The sequence below is a fragment of the Ranitomeya imitator genome, chromosome 1 (genome assembly GCF_032444005.1).
Source record: "Ranitomeya imitator isolate aRanImi1 chromosome 1, aRanImi1.pri, whole genome shotgun sequence".
Lineage (NCBI taxonomy): Eukaryota > Metazoa > Chordata > Amphibia > Anura > Dendrobatidae > Ranitomeya > Ranitomeya imitator.
In genome coordinates, this window is record NC_091282.1 from 184,984,082 (window position 1) to 185,008,844 (window position 24,763).

The 24,763-nt window shown below is 42.4% G+C and overlaps 1 protein-coding gene across 1 annotated transcript in view; it reads right to left on the reverse strand.

Annotated features, from left to right (window-relative positions):
* Positions 1 to 3,356: 3,356 nt before the first annotated feature.
* LOC138665353 (sarcoplasmic/endoplasmic reticulum calcium ATPase 3) overlaps positions 3,357 to 24,763 on the reverse strand; it is a 332,774-nt gene continuing 311,367 nt past the window's right edge. The window contains exon 22 of the mRNA XM_069752757.1: positions 3,357 to 5,540. Coding sequence (XP_069608858.1) covers positions 5,495 to 5,540 — 46 coding nt within the window. The 3' untranslated portion in view covers positions 3,357 to 5,494. The remainder of the gene's footprint in view (positions 5,541 to 24,763) is intronic.

Genomic DNA, 24,763 nt, shown 5'->3' on the forward strand with positions numbered 1-24,763 from the left:
CCCCCCAAATTTTTATTTTCCCAAGGATAACAAGAGAAACTGGACCCCAAAAGTTGTTGTCCAATTTGTTTTGAGTAAGCTGATACCCCATATATTGGGGTAAACCCCTGTTTGGGAGCATGGGAGAGCTCGGAAGGGAAGGAGCACTGTTTTACTTTTTCAACGCAAATTGGCTGGAATTGAGATCGGACGCCATGTCGCATTTGGAGAGCCTTTGATGTGCCTAAACAGTGTAAACCCCCCAATTCTAACTGAAAACCTAACTCAAACACACCCCTAACCCTAACCACACCCCTAACCCCAACATGCTCCTAACCATAATCCCAACCACAACCCTAATCCCAACCACACCCCTAACCCCAACACACCCCTAATCCCAACTGTAACCCTAACCACACCCCTATCCCTGACACACCCCTAACCTTAAGCCCCAACTCTAACCCTAGCCCCAACCCTAACCCTAGCCCCAATCCTAACCCTAATGGGAAAATGGAAATAAATACATTTTTTAATTGTATTATTTTTCCCTAACTAAGGGGGTGATGAAGGGGGGGGGGGTTGATTTACTTTTATAGCTGTTTTTTTTAGCATATTTTTATTATTGGCAGCTGTCACACACAAAGACGCATTTTATTGCCAAAAATAGTTTTTGCGTCTCCACATTTTGAGAGCTATAATTTTTCCATATTTTGGTCCACAGAGTCATGTGAGGTCTTGTTTTTTGCGGGACGAATTGACATTTTTATTGGTACCATTTTCGGGCACGTGCCATTTTTTGATCGCTTTTTATTCCGATTTTTATGAGGCAGAATGACCAAAAACGAGCTATTCATTAATTTTTTTTTTTTTTTTGGCGTTTATACTGGTCCACGTTTGGTAAAATTGATAAAGCAGTTTTATTCTTCAGGTCAGTACAATTACAGAGATATCTCATTTATATCTTTTTTGTATGTTTTGGCGTTTTTATATGATAAAAACTTTTATAGAAAAAATAATTATTTTTGCATCGCATTATTCTGAGGACTATAACTTTATTTTTTCGCTGATGCTGTATGGCGGCTCATTTTTTGCGGGACAAAATGATGTTTTCAGCGGTACCATGGTTATTTATATCCGTATTTTTGATCACGTGTTATTCCACTTTTTGTTTGGCGATTTAATAAAGCGTCGATTTTTGCCTATTTTTATGGCGTTCACTGAAGGGGTTAACTAGCAGGATAGTTTTATAGGTCGGGTCGTTACGGACGCGGCGATGCTAAATATGCGTACTTTCATTTTTTTTGGTTTTTTTTTTTAGATAAAGAAATGTATTTATGGGAACAATATATATATATATATTTTTTTATTTAGGATTTTTTTTTTTAACTTTACAACATTGCCCCAGGGGGGGCATCATGTAATAGGGTCAGATCGCTGATCTGACACTTTGCAGTGCACTGTGTCAGAACAGCGATCTGACGTGCACTGCTGGAGGCTTGCAGGCGCCTGCTCTGAGCAGGCGCTTGTAAGCCACCTTCTTGCAGGACCCAGAAGCAGCCCCGTGGCCATATTGGATCCAGAGCCTGCAGGGAGGAGGAGGTAGGAGACCCTAGGAGCAACGCGATCACATCGCGTTGCTCCGTGGGTCTCAGGGAAGCCCGCAGGGAGCCCCCTCCTTACACAATGCTTCCCTGTACAGCCGGAACACTGCGATCATCTTTGATCGCAGTGTGCCGCGGTTAATGTGCCAGGGGCGGTCCGTGACCACTCCTGGCACATAGTGCCGGATGTCAGCTGCGATAATCAGCCGACATCCGGCCGCGATCGGCAGCGCTCCCCCCGTGAGCGCAGCCGATCCACTATGACGTACTATTCCGTCACTGGGAATTAAGTCCCAGGTTACCTCGACGGGATAGTACATCATATGGGATTAAGGGGTTAAAGTAAATTATTTCTTTGAAATATCAGCCACAGGCCACTCTTGAAGCCTTGTCCCAAGAATCAGAATCATCCTGTACTTTATGGCAGTAGGGACAACAATTTTTTTTATTTTTATTTTTTTTGTAATGAAATCTAGCCTTTTTTTTTTTTTTAACGTCATCTAGATACATGATAGAACTCACAGCTTTCCACCATAAATCTGTATCCTGTGTGATGGAAACAAAGATTTTCCTGCAAGTTCTTCCTCTGAGGTAAAATCGTCATCAGAAGAGAGTTAGGCTACTTTCACACTAGCGTTAACTGCAATCCGTCACAATGCGTCGTTTTGCAGAAAAAACGCATCCTGCAAAAGTGTTTGCAGGATGCGTTTTTTCTCCATTGACTAACATTACGCGACGCATTGCGACGGATTGCCACACGTCGCAACCGTCACGCGACGGTTGCGCCGTTTTTCGGCCGACCGTCGGCCGCAAACAACGTTCCATGTAACATTTTTTGCAGCCGACGGACCGTCTTTTCCGACCGCGCATGCGTGGCCGGAACTCCTCCCCCACCTCCCCGCACCTCACAATGGGGCAGCGGATGCGCTGAAAAGCAGCATCCGCTGCACCCGTTGTGCGGCGGAGGCAACGCTAGCGTCGGTAACCTCGGCCCGACGCACTGCGACGGGCCGGGCCAGACGCTAGTGTGAAAGAAGCCTTACACATTCTTCTGATCAAAAGATGTAACTTTTTCAGGGCTGCAATTCTCAAAGTCAGTTGATGGAACTTTGAGATATTCTCAGCAAAAGTTTTTCTCTGAGCTTTCTTTAACAATTTGATATTTTTAACTAAACCGAAGGAGGAGACTAATCTTATCACCTTACCCATACAAGCCTGATAGGAAAGCTTTTTATGCAGGTAGTGGGAGGTGGGTTAATGAGGTTTTACTTATAGCACATTCTTTAGTTTGTGACTTAGAGGCCTATTTATTAACTAAACCTTTCCCATTCAGGTCCATCTAAGTAATTCTAAAGCAGCATGACCTGGTCTTAATCACTGCACACACATGCCCGCTATCAGGCACATCCGCAAAAATACTGTTGGGGAGCCTGGAAGAGAAAAGTAGGGCGGAAGGAACACCTTACTGAACTGGCAACTCAGGATAGAGACTTATGCCCCAACAGAATAAGACCCCCTAGGTGAAACGACAGTCCTTGCTCAGCTTAAGTTTGAAAATAGAAACTCTCAAATTAGATCAGAAGCTACTACAGGTCACACTATCCATGGGATGAAAATGAGAATGGAGGTGTAAAGATTATTTATTTATTATTTAATGCACTCTGGTTTCGGACTGGATTACATTTCTTGTGGAAGCACACAACATCTGAAAGATGTGCCAAATTCACATGCTATAAATAATCATGTAATGCAAAATGATTTAATCCAGACAAAACATAATCTAATAGTCTTTTATTCTTTAAAAATTCCACTCATATACAAATATTTGTAAAAATCAGAACCCACTCTAAACAGGAATACATTTCAACAAAAAAGAAAAACTGAATAATATATTTGGTCAAACCTTTTCAAGATGTTCTGTAAAATAGCGACTCCTTAAATACAGTATATATTAATTACAGTAAGATATCTCGCTTTTTTCTGTACAATGAATCTACTCAGTAGTATAACAAGTGTACACATTCCTATGCATGAGATACAGTATATCTGAGAGAATGACAAAAACAACAGTGGGTGGCATTTTACCACTCTAATAGATTACTTAAGTGTGGAATCAGTCCCTTTTATACATTTTAAGGCAAAAAAAAGAAAAGAAAAAACCCACACGAATGTGTAAGCATTAGAAGCAACATTTTTAAAAAATGCACTTAACAGGACAGCTACCTTAGCTTTGCTCCTTGCGGGATCTACCAGGCTCCCACAAAGGAAGTATGCCACAAATATACTGTATATGTTATTGTCACTTGTCATCAGATAAGAGGCGGAATTGTACTGCACTGTAAAGTACATGCACAGACTAAGGCTTTGGACACAACCTAAACAAGCATTTGGTTCAGCTGATAAAATGGCTACATATGAAAATTATAACCAAACTTTATGAAGGGAGAAACTACCAAGTTTTTAAAGTGGACATGATATTATTTATATTATACCCACTGATTTAAATTAAAATAAAACAAACAATTGCTATTAGCACACAGAGTGCTGCATATATGAAATTCCTCACCTTTGCATAGCACACATTCCTAGAAGTAAGCAGGAACAAGGAAACAAGCAAGATACGAAAAAAATTAAAATCGTAAAACTTGCCAAAAAGAGTTTGCTTTCAATTTGCTAAAATCCAGAAGATGATTTTTTACACTTTATACTGTTATTTTTCTTCTTAGATCAGAGCACACATGACAATCACATTGACAACTGTAATGATTTAGATTCAAGGTAAAAAATTAAAGTTGTTTTTTTCTTAATATGTAAGAAGCACTGTACATTCATACAATAGATGATATTTGGAGGATTGAGTATTTGCTGTAGAACAAAGTTTTTATCAGAATTAATTTCATCAAGTTGTAATTCTTGTAAAAGTCTGAATTCTAAAACCGCTTTGTGTAAATGGAGGGATCCAATATTTTTAGGTTGTCGTCATCTCTCAAGACCCTGATATAACCATATTATCTCTATTCACTAGTTTTTAGAAATCTCAGCCATTATATTTTCGAGTCATAATTAAAAACATATCATTAGTGTGCAGTGCAGCCCATCTACTATGAAAACTTGTATAGAACCATGTTTTCATCAGAAGAGAAAACAACTAAATTAAAGCAGCCAGCCAATCGCCCCATACACCATTACTACTTACTTTCCACTCCTCACACGCAACTTACAGTGCAAAAATCTAGACAAAACTCAGAACATAGATTTCGTGTTGATATGGTGAAATGGATGAAGGACACCCCAGAGCCCTCTTAACAGAAACATACACAGTAAAGATGTGTGACTGCTTAAAACTTCACACAGTGAATGTCACAGCTTCTCAGTGTCATAGCTGAAGGAAATCGGTTAATCTATAGATCAGAAGTTGACAAACTGATAACAGCGGATATTTTTGGCAACAGCAGAATAGCATAAGCTAAACATGAATGTAGTCTTTGAACTGCCATTATACAAGCTGACTACAGAGTACAGTGAGCAGGAACTGTATCCTTTCCACATGATGACACCCTGTTGATGCATGTTGTAGCCTTTCGTGCAGTTACATCATTTCATGTGTTTGTCAGCACCAACAGGGACCAGTGACGTCTTCACATTACATAAGAGAGCCAATACATCCTGATTTTCCAATATTCTGCATTGCCAACATGATTTATTTTTATCCCCAAGCCACAATTAAGAGGTCCAGTTATTGCACCAATATGTACATAAAATAAGCTTCAAATATTTTCTTTTGTTTTGCCTTTTTTGTGTTAAAATCTTTCCCCCACGTGGTTGTGGTGAGTGAAAACTTGCAAGCCCTTTCTCAGTTGAAGTCTTGCAGAAATATGGGATACTTCAGTTTGGAATTGTGGTGAGGAAAGACTTCATTTAGAAATATTGTTGTCCGAGTGTTGTAGATATTGTTTCCTCCTACAAGAGCAAAATTATAAAAATATATCAATATTTAGAAACCATTATAGTAAAAAAAAGTAATTCCATATAATGGGTGATTTATTTTTTTTTAATTTTGCATTTTAGGACATTTTTAGACTAACTACCAGTTTGGTCAAGATTAAAAAAAAAGCTAAAAAATGTGAATGCTATGAGTCTTTGAAATATTAACTTTTTTTGGCGAACGACCTTGTTAAGGCAATTGTACTCAACAGTGCCAATTAAAGTACACAAGATACAGTAGCAAGTATTGGCCAAATCCAAGGACTTGAATATATTCCAAAGGATTATTATTTTGGCATACAAGCCTATGGAAGCATGGTGTCAATAAACACAAACTTGGAGATTTTCAGAAGTAATGGATGCTCTACAGTAGACAACTAACAAAATAAAGCTGTAAAAATAACAGCTCACCTTAAAAAAATATATTAATAGTGTACTTGCAAACTAGAATTTGAATGCTAGAGATTTTAACCCCTTAGGGACAGAGACAATTTTGACTAATTACCAGGCCAATTTTTTAAAATCTGACCACTGTCACTTTATGCGGTTATAACCAACACTTCAAGGGATACCACCGATCCGGAGACTGTTTTCTCGTGACATATTGTATTCATAATACTTGCAACATGTCTTCGATATGACTTGCGTTTATTTGTGAAAATATTGGAAATTTGGAGAAAATTTCAGAAATGTCGCAATTTCACATTTTTAATTCTTATGGCTATAAATCAGAACATTATGTCACACAAATAGTTAATAAATAACATTTCCCACATGTCTACTTTACATCTGCATCATTTAAACATTTTTTGTATTAGGAAGTTAGAAGAGTTAAAAGTTGATCATCAATTTCTCATTTTTCCAACAAAATTAACAAAATAATTTTTTTTTCAGGGACCACATCACATTTTAACCCCTTCATGACCTTGGGATTTTTCGTTTTTCCGTGTTCGTTTTTCACTCCTCTCCTTCCCAGAGCCATAACTTTTTTATTTTTTCGTCAATTTGGCCATGTGAGGGCTTATTTTTTGCGGGACGAGTTGTACTTTTGAGCAACATCGTTGGTTTTAGCATGTCGTGTACTAGAAAATGGGAAAAAAATTCCAAGTGCGGTGAAATTGCAAAAAAGTGCAATCCCACACTTGTTTTTTGTTTGGCTTTTTTGCTAGGTACATTAAATGCTAAAACTGACCAGCCATTATGATTCTCCAGGTCATTACGAGTTCATAGACACCTAACATGACTAGGTTATTTTTTTACCTAAGTGGTGAAAAAAAATTCCAAACTTTGCTAAAAAAAAAAAAAAAAAATTGGGCCATTTTCCGATACCCGTAGCGTCTCCAATTTTCATGATCTGGGGTCGGTTGAGGGCTTATTTTTTGCGTGCCGAGATGACGTTTTTAATGATAACAGTTTGGTGCTGATACGTTCTTTTGATCGCCCGTTATTGCATTTTAATGCAATGTCGCGGCGACCAAAAAAAGTAATTCTGGCGTTTCGCATTTTTTTCTTGCTACGCCGTTTAGTGATCAGGTTAATGCTTTTTTTTAATTGATAGATCGGGCAATTCTGAGCGCGGCGATACCAAATATGTGTAGATTTTATTTTATTTTTTTTATTCATTTATTTTGATTGGGGCGAAAGGGGGTGATTTAAACTTTTATATTTTTTTTATTTTTTCACATTTTTTTTTACTTTTTTTTTTTTAACTTTTGCCATGCTTCAATAGCCTCCATGGGAGGCTAGAAGCAGGCATAGCACGATCGGCTCTGCTACATAGCAGCGATCATCAGATCGCTGCTATGTAGCAGAATTGCAGGTGTGCTGTGAGCGCCGACCACAAGGTGGCGCTCACAGCTGCCGAGGATCAGTAACCATAGAGGTCTCAAGGACCTCTATGGTTACTATTCTGAAGCATCGCCGACCCCTGATCATGTGACGGGGGTCGGCGATGACGTCATTTCCGGCCGCCCGGCCGGAAATGGTAGTTAAATGCCGCTGTCTGCGATTGACAGCGGCATTTAACTAGTTAATAGGTGCGGGCAGATCGCGATTCTGCCCGCGCCTATTACGGGCACATGTCAGCTGTTCAAAACAGCTGACATGTCCCGGCTTTGATGCGGGCTCACCGCGGAGCCCTGCATCAAAGCAGGGGATCTGACCTCGGACGTACTATCCCGTCCGAGGTCAGAAAGGGGTTAAGGGACTTTGGGGGGTCTATATGACAGAAAATACCCAAAACTGACATCATTGTAAAAACTGCACTCCTCAAAGTACTCAAAATCACATTCAAGAAGTTTATTAACTCTTCAGGTGCTTCACAGGAACTAAAGCAATGTGGAAGGAAAAATGAACATTAATAAATTTGGAGCTAAAGTAAGATTTGTGTGAAAAAAAAGTTATTTTCTCAAGGGTAACATGAGGTATCTGCATACTCGGGAGAAATTGCACAACAAATGTAAGGATCCATTTTTTCATATGTGGGGGAAAGCCACTGTTTGGGTGCATGGCAGATCTCAGAAGGGAAGGAGCACTGTTTGACTTGTTGAACACAAAAATAACTGGAATCGAGAGCGGACGCCATGTTGCATTTGGAGAGCCCCTGATGTGCCTAAATAGGGGAAACCTCCACAAGTGACATCATTTTGGAAACTAGACCCCCTAAAGGGAACCTGTCACCTGATTTTGGCGGGCCCTGTGTTCGGTCCAATGGGCGGTGTTTTTTCTTTCATTGACCCCTTCCTTTCCCGCTGGCCGCACTATTTTCTTGAATGAGTTGGTTTCCACCGTAGTACACGTGTGCGCAAGGCAATCTTGCCTTGCGCATGCACAGTATGCTTTGCCCAACTGCAGGCAAAACCGAAAAGCATTAGTGCGCATGCCCCGCCGCACTATATCCCGGAAGTATTTCGCTGTGTTCTGGGACATAGTGCGGCGGCGCATGCACACTAATGCTTTTCGGCTTTGCCCGCAGTTGGGCAAAGCATACTGCGCGTGCACAAGGCAAGATTGCCTTGCGTGCGCGTGTACTACGGCGGAAACCAACTCATATTCAAGAAAATAGTGCGGCCAGCAGGAAAGGAAGGGGTCAATGAAACAACAGAAAACACCGCCCATCGGACCGAACACAGGGCCCGCCAAAAATCAGGTGACAGAGTCCCTTTAAGTAATATATGTATATATGTGGTGAGCACCGTAAGGGTATGTGCACACATTGCGGATTCCATTGCGTATTTATCCACACAGATTCTGCATAATCCATGGGTAAAATGACCTGCATTTTACCTGCAGATTCCCTGCGGGATTGCTGCAGATTTTGTGTTGATTTCGCCTGCGTTTTTACAACTGTGGATTCCTATAATGGAATAGGTGTAAAACGCTGCGGAATCCGCACAAAGAATTGACATGCTGTGGAAAATAAACTGCTGCGCTTCTGCGTGGAATTTTCTGCGGATTTGGTTTTCCAAAGGTTAACATGGTACTGTAAACTGCATGGAAAACTGCTGCGGATCCGCAGGGCCAAATCTGCTGCGGATCTGCAGCCAAATCCGCAACGTGTGCACATACCCTTAACCCTCAGACTCTTAGAAAATTTTACTTTAGCTCCAAATTTGTTATTTTCACAATGGTAACAGGAGAAATTTGCAAAACAAATTTTGGGATCCATTTTCTCCTGAGTACGCAGAAACTCCATATGTGGAGAAAATTACTGTTTGGGCTCACAGCAGGACTAGGAAAGAAAGGAAGGAGTCACATTTTGGAATACAGACTTTGATGGAATGGTCTGCAGGCGTTATGCCTCGATTGGACAGCGCCTGGTGTGCCTAAACAGTGAACCCCCCGAAAGTTACCCCGTTTTGGAAACTACACTCCTCAAGGATTTTATCCAGGGGTATAGTGAGCATTTTGAATCCACAGGTACGACACAATTTGATAACATTAGGTCGTCATATTTTTGACTAAAATGTTTTTGCCCCAAATTTGTAATGTTCACAATGGATAATAGGAAAAAAGACCCCATAATTTGCTGTGCAATTTGTCCCTAATGCAACTATACCCCATATGTGGTCAAAAATTTCTGCTTGGGCACATGGCAGTGCTAGGAAAGGAAAGAGCACTATTTGCCAGGGATAGATTGTGAATGCCATGTCGTATTAGAAGAGCCCCTGACATGTGAAAATAGCAGAAATTCCCCCAGAAGTGACCCCATTTTGGAGACTAAACTCCTCAATTAATTCATCTAGGGGTGTAAGGAGTATTTTGAACTCATAGGTGCCTCAAAGAATTTTAAAACATTGAGATGTTGAAATATGACATTTTAAAAAGCTCAGCTTATACTCGAGCATATATAGTATCTTTGTCTAACATTTAAATTTGTATGTCAATAAGAAACATTTAAGTGTGAAACTTAAAATCACCCCCCAAATTATGATGTTTTCCCCGCCATGCTTCACAGTTGGGACAGCGTTCTAGGGGTTGTACTCATCCTTCTTCCTCCAATCCACAGCCAGTGGAGTGGATACCAAAAAGTTGTATGTTGGTCTCAGCTGACCACATGACCTCTCCCATGCCACCTCTCGATCATCCTGATGGTCATTGGTGACCTTCAAATGGACCTGGACATGTGCTGGCATGAGCAGGAGGACCTTGCAAGCGCTGCAGTATTTTAATCCATGACGGCATAGTGTGTTACTAATGGTAATGTTTGAGACTGCGATTCTAGATCTCTTTAGGTAACTGACCAGATACTAACGTGTAGCTCTGGGCTGATTCCGACCTTTCTCAGAATCACTCTTACCCCACGAGGAGAGATCTTGCATGGAGCCCCAGACCGAGTAAGATTGATAGTCATCTTGTATTTCTTCCATTTTCCAACAATTGTGCCAACAGTTGTTGGCTTTTCACTAAGCTGCTTGCCTATTGTGCTGTTGCCCATTACAGCATTGTGCAGGTCTACAATTTTTTCCCAGGAGTCCTTAGACAGCTCGTCGGTCTTGACCATGATGGATAGGTTGGCACGAGATTGAACTAGTTACTTGTAGAAAAGACACCTGTCCACACAGCTAATACAAGTGAGTGCAAAGTAAGAGAGCTACCGTAATTAAAGAAAACTAACAGGTCTGTAAGAGCCAGAATTCTCACTTGTTGGTATGTGATCAAATACTTCATGCAATAAAAGGAAATTGAAGTATTTTTTCAAAATCATACAATGTGAATTTGTTTATTTTTTTATTCTGTCTCTCACAGTTGAAGTGTACCAACAATAAAAATGGCAGAACTCTCCATTCCTTCTAGGTGGTTTCCCCACTGTATATTCACATGTGCCATTACAGATTTTGCTGTACATATACAGGTTTTAAAATTTCAGCTCCTGCGAGTTCACAGCTAATGAACTCACTTCACCTATGTAACGTCAGCGCGAGTGGAGGGAAATTTTCCCACGGCGCTCGTGCCGATGTCAAAGGTAAAGGGAGTTCATTGGCTGTAAACTCACAGAACCTATCTGACGGCACCGCAAGCAGGAGAACTTGCATCATGCAACCATGCCTACCATCTAAATGTAGCAGAGTTAGACAAATCGTGGGACAAATGGATTATCATCATCTTTGCAGGAAGGTGAAGAATATTGTTTTTTTTTTTTAAACTTTTTTGCAGACAACAATAGCGTCGGTGGAATGGGCGAGGTTGTAAGTATTTAATTAAAGGCAACCTGTCACCCCGTTTTTTCAAGATTATATAAAAATAGCGCTATATAGGGGCAGAGCTGTGCTTTTAATTAGTGTATTTTTGGAGCCTTTATTCCCCACCTATGCTGCCGAAATACCTTTGTAAAGTCGCCGTTTTGGGCTGTCACTCACGCGGGGAAATGGGGGTTGCGTCTTACAATGCGGATACACCTTACCGGCCGCAGGCTGGGATGAGGGGGTGTTCGGATCTGTAGTGCAGCGCTTGTGAAAGCCCAGAGGCCCCACAGTTACATGGTTTCCTATGCAGTGGACTGAACTCCGGGAAAACGGCTGCTGGCCGCTGAAATCTCATCTCCCGACATCTTGGTGCCGAGAACTCCATCTGCGCATGTGCCACCCCCGGTTGGCAGCCATTTTCTCAGAGTCCAGTCCACTGCATAGGAAACCATGTAACTGCGGGGGCTCTGGCCTTTCAAAAGATGTCATCAGAGCTCCCGTAGCACTGAACACCTGCAGCACCGAACAACAGCACGCCGCACCGCACATCCGGACACCCCCTCACCCCAGCTTGCGGCCTTGCAGCAACGCTCCACTCTTGCCTCCTCCAGCGGCGACCCTGGGACCGCATTTCACCGCAGTCACCTCCCCCCGGTAAGCAATAAGATGCATGGATTATAAGAAGCACCACAATTTTATGAAAAAAAAAGTTTTTCCCCTATTTTTCTCCTCCTGGGGCTCGTGTGTTTTGAAGAATGTTTCCTTTGAAAATGATGTGTAAATGGCTTAGAGAGTTGCTCTATGTAAAAGCTCATGTTAAAATCGCATTGCAATCGGATAGCATTCACACTGCATTCGGATGTAAATCTGATGGTAGGTGTGAAAAATCAGATTGTACCCGCATGACACTTGCATTACACTTGTCCAACTCTTGGCAGGGAGACTTGGACCAATTTTTCATATGTTTAGTGTGACTCTAGCCTAAATTGATTTAACTGATACACCACAGAAAAAAAACATTAGAAAATTGAAAATGAGTATATCCTAATCATACCTAAAAGCTTGCAGACAGTACACAAAGAAATAACAGTGATAATTTGCTTTGTGCTTCACTTACAGTTCACCTAGACCACCATGGCAAATGCAAGAGGCCAAACCGCGCAGCTTTCCTTTAGGAGTGTATACATTCTGCTAGTTTATTTAAGGCTGTACTGGCATCTACTGCCATTTTAGGATAAGCGAATATAGAGACTGACCATATACATAATTTCTGCTGTGTATTCCATCCACAAGAGGCAATATAAAACACATTGAAAGGTATGACTAATTTAAGTTTAAAAACTAAAGTATACAATTATGACAAGGTGGGAGTAGGAAAAATAGTAAACATTATCTTTCAATGGAAATGCTGGTCATCAAATAGACATACTTGGAAATTGTTTATATGGGAGATGGAGACTTCCAATAATAGACCTGTGTTTGGGGGTATGACCCTCCCTTATAAACAGTGCCTCAAAAAAATGAGGGGAAAACTCAAGTATCACAGTAAAACCCCAAATCAATTAAAGGACAACCCCTTCACAATCTAAAGGCTTCCCCCATCTTGTTAAAACAAAAACATCTAGACTCACCTCTCGTGCTGGCACAGTCCCAATGTCAGGGTCCTGGAACTCACATGAGGTTGTCGCAACAGCCCTGCATCCAATCAATGCTGGTGTCACTGTCCCCACCTTTGGACGTATAATAAAGAAAGGGGAAGTGATTGGTCACTCTCCGCTCTCACTTGCTTTTAATTTCTTATACGTTCGAAGAAAGGGATGCCAGCACTGATTGGGTGCAGGGCTCTCATGACATAACCTCATGTGAGCTCCAGTGGTGTTGCACTCACATTCCTGGAACTGCACCACTACACGATGTGTATTTATTTTAATGGGGGTAAACATTTAGATTGAGAAGGACAAATGGGAATAGCAATGCAAAACCCTTACAAAATGAACTCGATACTGATGTGTATATTTCTGAACAAACTTTAGAAATTGAATTAATGAGGCTGGCATGAAGCCCAACATCGTGTAGTGGGACCTATGCTCATAGCCCAGCATCATATAGGTTAATTGGCATTCATCACGGTGAAACCACCCACAGCCCAGATAATCTGAGGGAGGGAGTGAGACTGAGTCCTAACTCAGTGATGCAAGATCAACTTCCAAAGTCCGGACGTTGACGCGACATCACCGGATGTAAGCAGCTGCAACCGGGGGTCACATGATCGGAACTGAGCAAGCAGGTCAACATAAGGTATTTGCAAAAAAAAAGACTTATTTGACAGGTTTAAATCGATGTACACAATAAGCATTGTAGTGGACTACCTCTTTAAACTTGTGCAGTGACTCTGGGTTCTTCCTAGTGCAGAACTATGCCCAGACACATGTGGCCAGAGTGTTGAGGCAGTTTGTGGATGATGAAGGCATTGATGCCATTGACGGGCCCTCACATTCACCATACCTAAATCCAGTTGAAAACTTTGGGGACATTATGCATTTGTGGCACTGCTTAGCAGCATCGGATGCACTGACCGTCAGAAGCTCACTGATGCCCTAATGCAGGTTTAGGAAGAGATACCCCTGGGCACCATACACTGCCTCATAAGGAGCATGCTCAGAAATTGTCAGAGTGCATATACGCAAATAGTGGCCAACTACACTACCAAGTCGCATTATGAGTTGCTGTGATGAAATGCACTCAAAAGTTAAAAACATATTGGTTTAATTTAACTTTGGTTTTCAAATTGAATTGGCATCCAGCCCTCGGGTTTTCTCAAAGTTTTGGTTTTCATTGACCATTTATATATTATTTTGTTCTCACTTACTTACAATATATCAGTAAAGACTTTCAACATGATTCTTTTGTTCAGCAAGAACTGATGTGTGGTTTAAGTGACCCCTTAATTTTTTAGCATTATATTTACAATTACTATGTGATTCATACCATTATGAAATAAATTGTTCCCCAGCATAAAATTATTATTTTTATTTATATAACACCATTGATTCCATGGTGCTGTATGTGAGAAGTGGTTACATACGAAATACAGATATCACTTACAGTAAAAGTAAATGATAGACTGGTACTGAGTAAAGAGGACCCTGCCATTGTGGACTTACATTCTACAGCATGGTGGGGAAGGAGATAGTAGAGTGGGGGGATTGCAGTAGTTCAGGAGGTGTTGAGGTGGCAGTGGGGTCAAGAAAGCTTACAGCCTGTAATGAAGAGATGGGTTGTCAGGTTCTGTCTGGATTCTGAAGAATGAGAATGTGGTGGATAATCAGATGTGTTGGGGCACAGAGAATCGGGGATATTTGGGAGGAGTCTTGGAGGCGATTGGGTGAGGAACAATCCTGTTTCCATTTCAAGCTTCGTCCATCTGCCACTGGTGTCCTGCAGTAGCTGATATACAAGTGCTTCTCACAAAATTAGATCATCAAAATTTTTTTTTTTTCTCAGTTCTTCAATACAAAAAGTGAAACTCATTATATAGAGTCATTAGAACAGAGCGATCCATTTCAAGTGTTAATTTCTGTTCATGTTGATTATGGCTTGCAGCCAATGAAAACCCAAAAGTCATTAACTCAGTAAATTAGAATAATTAGCAAAAAACACCTGCAAAGGCTTCCTACGCATTTAAAAAGGTCCCTTAGTCGGTTTCAGTAGGCTCCACAATCATGGGGAAGACTGCTGACTTGACAGATGTCCAGAAGGCAGTCAGTGACACACTCCACAAGGAGGGTAAGCCACAAAAGGTCATTGCTAAAGCTGGCTGCTCACATAGTGCGGTATCCAAGCATATTAATGAATAGCTGAGTGGAAGGAAAAAGTGTTGTAGAAAAACGTTGACAAACAACCGGAATAATCACAGTCTTGAAAGGATTGTCAAGAAAGGGCCGTTCAAAAATTGGGGGGAGATTCACAAGGAGTGGACTGCTGCTAGAGTCATTGCTTCAAGAGCCACCACACACAGACGTATCTAGGACAAGGGCTACAAGTGTAGCATTCCTTGTGTCAAGCCACTCATGGCCTATAGACAACGCCAGAAGCGTCTTACCTGGGCCAAGGAGAAAAAGAACTCGACTGTTGCTCAGTGGTCCAAGGTGGTGTTTTCAGATGAAAGTAAATTTTGCATTTCATTTGGAAATCAAGGTACCAGAGTCTGGAGGAAGAAAGGAGAGGCACACAATCCAAGTTGCTTGAGGTCTAGTGTGAAGTTTCCACAACCAGTGATGGTTTGGGGAGCCATGCCATCTGCTTGTGTAGGTTCACTGTGTTTTATCAAGACCAAAGTCAGCGCATCCTTCTACCAGGAAATTTTAGACCACTTCATGCTTCCATCTGTCGACAAGCTTTTTGGAGATGGAAATTTAATTCTCCAGCTGGACTTGGCACCTGTCCACACTGCCAAAAGTACCAATACCTGGTTCAAAAACAACAGTATCACTTTGCTTGATTGGCCAGCAAACTCGCCTGACCTTAACCCCATAGAGAATCTATGGGATATTGTCAAGAGGAAGATGAGAGACACCAGACCCAACAATGCAGACGAGCTGAAGGCTGCTATCAAAGCAACCTGGGTTTCCATAACACCTCAGCAGTGCCACAGGCTGATCACCTCCATGCCATGCCGCATTAATGCAGCAATTGATGCAAAAGGAGCCCTAACCAAGTAGTGTGTGCATTTACTGAACATACATTTCAGTAGGCAAACATTTCGGATTTTAAAATCATTTGTTTCAAGCTGGTGTTATAAAGTTATTCTAATCTACTGAGATAATGACTTTTGGGTTTTCATTGGCTGTAAGCCATAATCATCAACATTAACAGAAATAAACACCTGAAATAGATCACTGTTTGCAAGGACTAAAATAAATTAACTTTTTGATGATATTCTAATTTTGTGAGAAGCACCTGTATATGTGTATCATACGTTGCTTCAGTGCAGCCTCACCCGGTGAGTGGATTTAATTTTCTTAAGCCTCATTATTATCGCTAAGACCCTATTTGCACTTTTTTGTTTCCCAGTTTCCTTATCTTCTTTTTGTATATTTGCAGATTGAAGCTCACCGCAAAAATTTTCAGTGGCATTGAGGTCAGGAATCATTGCTGGCCATTTTAAGAGAGTCCATTTTTTTCTTTTTCAACCATTCCTGCATACTTTTGGATGTGTGTTTTTTGGGTCAATGTCTTGCTGTGGGACTCAATCTTCGACTCAAACAAAGTTTTCTTACACTGGGTAGGACATTTACCTCTAAAATCTCTTGATAATTCTCCGATGTCACGGCTCCTGTGATGCGGTCAAGACCCCCGGTACTAGATGCAGCAAAGCAACCCCACAGCATTGCATCCAACTCTGTGTTCGACAACCTACAATCTGGCATCTGTCCCCAGCATTCCACTGAGACTGCCCTGGCGAAAATTACTAACGACTTACTTACAGCCAAAGCTAACAGACAATTCTCTATACTCCTCCTTCTAGACCTGTCTGCCTTCGACACAGTTGACCACTTCCTCCTACTACAGATCCTCTCTTACTTTGGAGTCAAAGACCTTGCCCTATCTTGTATCTCCTCATACCTTACCAACCACACATTTAGCGTTTCCTACTCCCTTACTACACTACCTCTTCATCTCGCCCACTCTCTGTTGGTGTCCCTCAAGGCCCTGTCCTTGGGCCCTTACTTTTCTCAATCTATACACTCTGCCTGGGACAACTCATAAGGTCCTATAGCTTCTGGTACCATCTATATGCTAATGACACTCAGGTCTACCTCTCTGGCCCAGATGTCACCTCTCTGCTCTCCAGAATCCCAGGTTGTATATCAGTCATATCCTCCTTCTCCTCTCGCTTCCTCAAGCTCAATGTGGACAAATCTGGACTAATTATCTTTCCTCCATCTCGCAAATCTTCCCTACCTGACCTATCTACCAAAATAAATGAAATCAAACTTTTCCCTGTCCCCAAAATCCACTTCCTCTGTGTAACCCTTGACTCTGCCCTGTCCTTCAAACCGCACATAATAATAATAATAATAATTTTTATTTATATAGCGCCAACATATTCCGCAGCGCTTTACAAATTATAGAGGGGACTTGTACAGACAATAGACATTACAGCATAACAGAAATACAGTTCAAAACAGATACCAGGAGGAGTGAGGGCCCTGCTCGCAAGCTTACAAACTATGGGGAAAAGGGGAGACACGAGAGGTGGATGGTAACAATTGCTTTAGTTATTCGGACCAGCTATAGTGTAAGGCTCAGGTGTTCATGTAAAGCTGCATGAACCAGTTACCTGCCTAAGTATGTAGCAGTACAGACACAGAGGGCTAATACTGCATAAAGTGTATGAGAACATGATGCGAGGAACCTTTTTTTTTTTTTTTTTTATTATAAATAGGCCACACAGGGATCGTTAGGTTAATGCATTGAGGCGGTAGGCCAGTCTGAACAAATGAGTTTTTAGGGCACGCTTAAAACTGTGGGGATTGGGGATTAATCGTATTAACCTAGGTAGTGCATTCCAAAGAATCGGCGCAGCACGTGTAAAGTCTTGGAGACGGGAGTGGGAGGTTCTGATTATTGAGGATGCTAACCTGAGGTCATTAGCGGAGCGGAGGGCACGGGTAGGGTGGTAGACTGATACCAGGGAGGAGATGTAGGGTGGTGCTGAGCCATGGAGTGCTTTGTGGATGAGGGTAGTAGTTTTGTACTGGATTCTGGAGTGGATGGGTAGCCAGTGTAATGACTGGCACAGGGTAGAGGCATCGGTGTAACGGTTGGTGAGGAATATGATCCTGGCTGCAGCATTCAGGACAGATTGGAGCGGGGAGAGTTTTGCAAGAGGGAGACCGATTAGTAGAGAGTTACAATAGTCCAGACGAGAATGAATAAGTGAAACAGTCAGAGTTTTTGCAGAGTCGAAATTAAGAAAAGGGCGAATTCTAGAAATGTTTTTGAGATGCAGGTAAGAAGAGCGAGCCAGTGATCAGATGTGGGGGGTGAATGAAAGGTCAGAATCAAGGATGACCCCAAGGCAGCGGGCATGTTGCTTTGGAGTAATGGTGGAACCGCACACGGAGATGGCAATGTCAGGCAAAGGTAGGTTAGTAGAGGGAGAGAACATGAGGAGTTCAGTTTTTGACAGGTTTAGTTTCAGATAGAGGGAGGACATGATGTTAGAGACAGCGGTAAGACAATCACTGGTGTTTTCTAAAAAGGTCGGTGTGATATCGGGAGCAGAAGTGTATAATTGGGTGTCGTCAGCATAGAGATGGTACTGGAAACCAAATCTACTGATTGTTTGTCCAATAGGGGCAGTATACAACGAGAAGAGTAGGGGGCCTAGGACTGATCCTTGAGGAACCCCAACAGTAAGGGGAAGGTGAGAGGAGGAGGAACCAGCAAAACATACAGTGAAGGATCGGTCAGAGAGATAGGAGGAGAACCAGGAGAGAACGGTGTCCTTGAGGCCGATGGAGCGGAGCATAGTGAGGAGGAGCTGATGATCCACAGTGTCGAATGCTGCAGAGAGATCCAAGAGAATTAGCATGGAGTAGTGACCATTAGATTTAGCTGTTAGTAGGTCATTAGAGACTTTAATGAGGGCAGTTTCAGTAGAGTGTAAAGAGCGGAAGCCAGATTGAAGAGGGTCGAGAAGAGAGTTATCTGAGAGATAGCGGGTAAGACGGGAGTGGACCAGGCGTTCGAGGAGTTTAGAGATGAAGGGAAGATTAGAGACAGGTCTATAATTAGCGGCACATCCAATCTCTTGCCACCTCCTGTCGCCTCCAGCTCAAAAATATTTCCAGAATCCGTCCTTTCCTCAACCCTCACTTTACCAAAATGCTTGTGCATGCCCTAATCATCTCTCGCCTAGACTACTGCAACATCCTCCTCGGTGGCCTACCTTCTAACACTCTCGCAGCCTTCCAGTCCTTCCTCAACTCTGCTGCCCGACTAATTAATCTCTCTCCTCGCTACACTCCTGCTTTCCCTCTTTGCAAATGCCTTCACTGGCTCCCAATTTCCCAGCGTATCCAGTTTAAACTACTAACACTGACCTACAAAGCCATCCATAACCTTTCTCCTCTGTATATTTCCGAACTAATCTCTCAATATCTTCCCTCATGTAATCTCCGGTCCTTCCAATGCCTCCTTCTATCCTCCACGTTTATTCGCTCCTCACCCAATCGCTTCCAAAACTTCTCCCGAATATCCCCCATGCTCTGGAATTCTGTGCCCCAACACATCCGTTTATCCACCACATGTGGATCCTTCAAAAGAAACCTGAAAACCCACCTCTTCAAAGAAGCTTACAGCCTGTAATTACCACACGGCCACCTCAACACCATCGGAGCTACTGCAACCCTCGACCTACAGTCTCCTTCCCCATAATCCTGTAGAATGTAAGCCCGCAAGGGCAGGGTCCTCTTCCCTCTGTACCAGTCTGTCATTGTTAGATTTGTTTACTGTAAGTGATATTTGTATTTTGATGTAACCCCTTCTCATGTACAGCACCATGGAATTAATGGTGCTATATAAATAAATAATAAATATGGATCCTCCACGATGCTTAACTGTTGATAGGATGTTCTTTTCCTTTTAAGATTATTGCGCCATCTGTAAACTGCTGCATTGCATTGCTAAAAAGCTCTATTTTTGGTTCATCTGTCCACAGAACATTTTCCCAGAAGGATTGTGGTTTGTCAAGGTACTCTTTGGCAAAGATCAGTTGTTCCTTTTTATGTCTTTTCTTCAGCAATGGTTTCTTCCTTGGCATTCGCTTATAAAGCTCTGCTTGGTTTTGTATATGGCATATGGTACTTGTTGAAATCATAACCCCATACTGTTCCAGGTTGGCCTTCAGGTCTTTGGATATTTGACGTGGTGCTTTTTCCACCATGCGCACCAACTTTCTAAGACATCTCTTGTTAATTTTCCTCTTTCCCACAAGTCCAGGGAGGTTCTTGACAGTAACTCGCGAATTCTATACACAAAAAACTTTTCAGTTGATTTATTTTTTTCAGGAAATATTCCGCATTATGTACTTAAACTTCATGGGTGCCAATAACTAAGAGCAGGACTGTAGGAGGGAACTTTGATAGAGAGAAGTGTTGTGAACTGGTGATTCAGAAACACAATGGACCTGGTGGTTAAGAGCACACAAAGTGACCTGATAGTTACTAATAACATAGGACGAGCTCTGAGACGTGGGAACTCTGCTGACCGCAATCCCTAATCCTATCACACCACACTAGAGGTAGCCGTGGAGCACTCCTGACCAGACCTAGGCGCCTCGGGCACAGCCTGAGAAACTAGCTAGCCCTGAAGATAGAAAAATAAGCCTACCTTGCCTCAGAGAAATTCCCCAAAGGAAAAGGCAGCCCCCCACATATAATGACTGTGAGTAAAGATGAAAATACAAACACAGAGATGAAATAGGTTTTAGCAAAGTGAGGCCCGACTTACTGAATAGACCGAGGATAGTAAAGATAGCTTTGCGGTCAGCACAAAAACCTACAAACAACCACGCAGAGGGCGCAAAAAGACCCTCCGTACCGACTAACGGCACGGAGGTGCTCCCTCTGCGTCCCAGAGCTTCCAGCAAGCAAGAAAAACCAATATAGCAAGCTGGACAGAAAAAATAGCAAACAAAAGTAACACAAGCAGAACTTAGCTTATGCAGGGCAGACATGCCACAAGACAATCCAGGAGAGAGCAAGACCAATACTGGAACATTGACTGGAGGCAAGGAACAAAGAACTAGGTGGAGTTAAATAGAGCAGCACCTAACGACTTAACCTCGTCACCTGAGGAAGGAAACTCAGAAGCCGCAGCCCCACACCAGCCGAAGTACCACTCATGACCACAGGAGGGAGCTTGACCACAGAATTCACAACAGAGAAGGTTGTACCTCTCTGGAAGGAGAAGTTTATCTTCTAGAGCTATATGATTTAACAGTTGATCAGTATTACCATAGCCGGTTCTTCTTGAATCTCTCTCAAGACCCCCAGGATCAATGGAAAAGGCATATAGGAGATTCTTGCCCCAATTCTGGGACAAGAGATCCACTCCATTTGGGTTGTCCTACGGGTTCAAGAAAAAAAACTTGCTACCTTTGCATTCTTCCAGGATTTAAACAGGTCTACTTGAGGGATACTCCAACATCGGGTTAACTGCTGAAACAAATCCCTGTTTAATTCCCATTCTGAGGATCAAACTGATTCTCTGCTACTCTGTTCTGTGAACCTTTCAGGTGAACTGCCGATATAGAAAAGACAGTCCCCTCTGCCCACTGGAAAATTTGTAAGGCCAGAATCTGCAGAAGATAACATCTCTGGCTCCATTGATGACCAATAAAGGAGACTGCTGTGACATTGTACAATAAGAGTTTGACATGCTGGCCTCTGAGATGGTCCTGGCACCTCTGAGCGTCTGCCATACTGCCCGCAGTTCTCTGTAGTTTGAGGACCTCAAACGGACTTCTGGAGACCAAGTCACCTATAGGTATTGTCTTTCTTCCTCGGCACCCCAACCTTGCTGACTTGCATTGGTAGTGACTGACGCATGGGGAAAGGATCTAAGTACCCCCGTCTATAACATCTTCGGAGACGTCCACCACGTCAACGATTTATTAACCTATGCCGAAATGACTATCTTCTTGTCCAGTCCTGATGGTCGCCTGTCCCAGATGGCCAATATCGCTTTTTGCAGAATTCTCCAGTGGGTCTGACCCCATCGTACATTTGGAATATATGGTGTCAATCCCAATTCTCGCATTGCAATCAGATCAGTTTTTTTCCCATGGAAGGACAGCACTCTGTTAATGACCTCTTTCTGTTTTATTGAGGGCAGAAAGGATGTTCTGAGGTGGCAGTTGAGGAGAACTCCCAGAAACACCTTTTGTGTTCCTGGCTCTAAATTGGATTTTCCCCAATTGATGAACCAACCCAACCTCTGCAAGGTGAGGATATTCCTTGAGAGATGGCGTTTCAGTTGTTGTGCTGAATCAGCCACTAACAGATCGTCCAGGTATGGGATGATGATTATCCCTTCCTTTGTGAATATCAGTGGATAGGCTGAAGGGAAGGTACTGAAATTGAAAATGATGACTTTCTCCCTGAGGTTTTAGTGCAAACCTCTTGGAACTTCTGAAAAGAAGGATGGATGGCCACATGATAATATGCATCCTTTAAATTGAAGGCGCACATTACCGAATCCATCCTAATAGAGGAATTGTTGATCTTCTTGTCTCCATTATGAACTTTCTGTATCTGACGCACTTATTTAAGGGTTTTAAGTTTATAACTGTACAATAACCCCACACCCCCCAATGGGTTTTTTTTAATAGAAAAAGAGACTGGAGTAGTGTCTGAGGAAAAGGAATACCCACCCGGTTGCTACCAGATTCCTGATATCTTTTTCGAGTCTCTGTAGAGAGTTTAATAAATTCTATCGTATAGCCTTCCACTACAACCTGATGAATCCACTTGTTTTGTGTGATGATTTGCCACCGTCCTTGAAGCCCCTTAACTCCTCTGACGCCAAGGTCTCCCTGTGCTTGGACCTGGACTGAAAGTGGTAAGTCAATCCTTTCCTCCCTTTGGGTAACTCCATCTGCATGATATGTGTATATGTTTTTTAAATGGTTTTATCAGATTGTTGGTCTGTGTGCACTTTTCTAATAAAAGCCATATTGTTTATTTATCTGGTGATCTCCCTTTCAGCGTATTCTTTCTCTTTATATATTCGTCCATCTGCATGATTTCCCTTTCCCTTTAAACTCATGTCTCTGGTACGGACGGGACCTACAAAAGGAAGGGAATGTCCTTTGCCTTTCCTCTGGAAGCCCCTTTTGGTTGTCAGAGGTCCTTTCTAGGATTTCATCAAATACGGTCCTAGCACCTGTAACACTGAAAAGGGAATTGAGCATAGCTTGCTTTTAGAATGGTGATCTCCTGGAATAGTTTTTTTTTAAAACCAGATTGTCCACCTAGCAGAACTGTAAAGAACATTGCTTCTGGCAGCAAATCTCACTGACTCGGCCAATTCATCCACCAAAAAGGTAGCATAACTTTTGGACTTCCTAGAGGAAGAAACAGACCCAGCTACTCTGTCCTAAAATTAAATTAGAAAAGAGAAAATAGGGCTCAGACTTCCTGACTTATGCAAGGAAACATTGGGGCCAAAGACAGATCACTAAGACTTACTATTCCCAGGGATTGTTCGGACGGTCTCTCTGATAGAGTACGATTAAAATCCATGTTCAGACTGTACACAATACTGTAGAATCCTACCACAATAGGTGTGCTTTTATAGTGTCCTACCTTGTCTTCTTGTAGGAATACACACCCGGAACCACCATCCATAACACACCACACTAGCAGATCATCCTGCACTTTCCCCCTGTAACTCAGAAGTGCGTTCCACCCTGGAACGAATGAGTCACTGGATCTGTGCTTAGGCAAAGCTGCGGTAGGTAGCCGAGAGCCCTCAGAGGAGGGAAGCGGCAAACGACAGCAGCCACATTCCGCTCTACTGGCCCAGGCTGAGGAACCCCTACTCAGTGAGGTATCAGCCACAAGCCTTGTCACAGGGATGAATCCCCTCAGATTCCCCTGAGCTCGTTTCACGTAATCTCTGCATCATTGAGCGTCCTCTCTGTGTCTGTCCTCCCAGGGACAGGAAATACACTGCTTTTAACTGTTTGTGTGTTTCCTGTCCCTAAAGATGTGAATGACTAATTACTGGTGTGCTGCCATGAGAGACGTCCTGGAAAAAAATAGAATAATAATAATAACAATAATAAAACAGTCATTTACTAATGTCTTCCTTGTTGCCAACTTAGTCCAAAATATCGTAGGAAAATTTGTGGTCAAAGTATATATGAGTGTTTCATATGAACATGTTCAATATTCCTGAGGAGACTTTCTTCCTGCATTTTCAAATAAGTAATTTGCACAGCTATGGCAGAGTAACCAAAGAGAAAAATTATTGGGAAAACACAAGTAAAAGCATTATACGGAACCAATCACCAGAAAAACAGCTATCAACCTGCAGACATGAAGTCCAGCACCCACACTTAGCAGAACTCTGCCAGGAGAAAATTAACTTTATTCCCTCCAGCAGTGTTCTGGTTTCAGTCACGGGGTGGCCCCGGCACGGGTTTAGTCACCACTCTGAGTATACAGAAAGGCAGCTGTAACCGTGCCCCTGGCTCTGCATTGGGACAGACTGTCAGTCAAGGTCAGAGGCGCGGTTATAGCCGCCGTTCTGTATTTTTCACAACGGTGACTAAACCTGCACCGGAGCTGCTCTGGTGACTGCAACCAGAATGCTGCTGGGTGAATAAAGTTAATTTTCTCCCGGCAGTGTTTGGCTAAGTGTGGGTGCCAGGCAGGTTAGTAATGCTGTCAACCTGCAGATTAACCCCATATCTGCAGGTTAATAGAGTTTTTTCTGGTG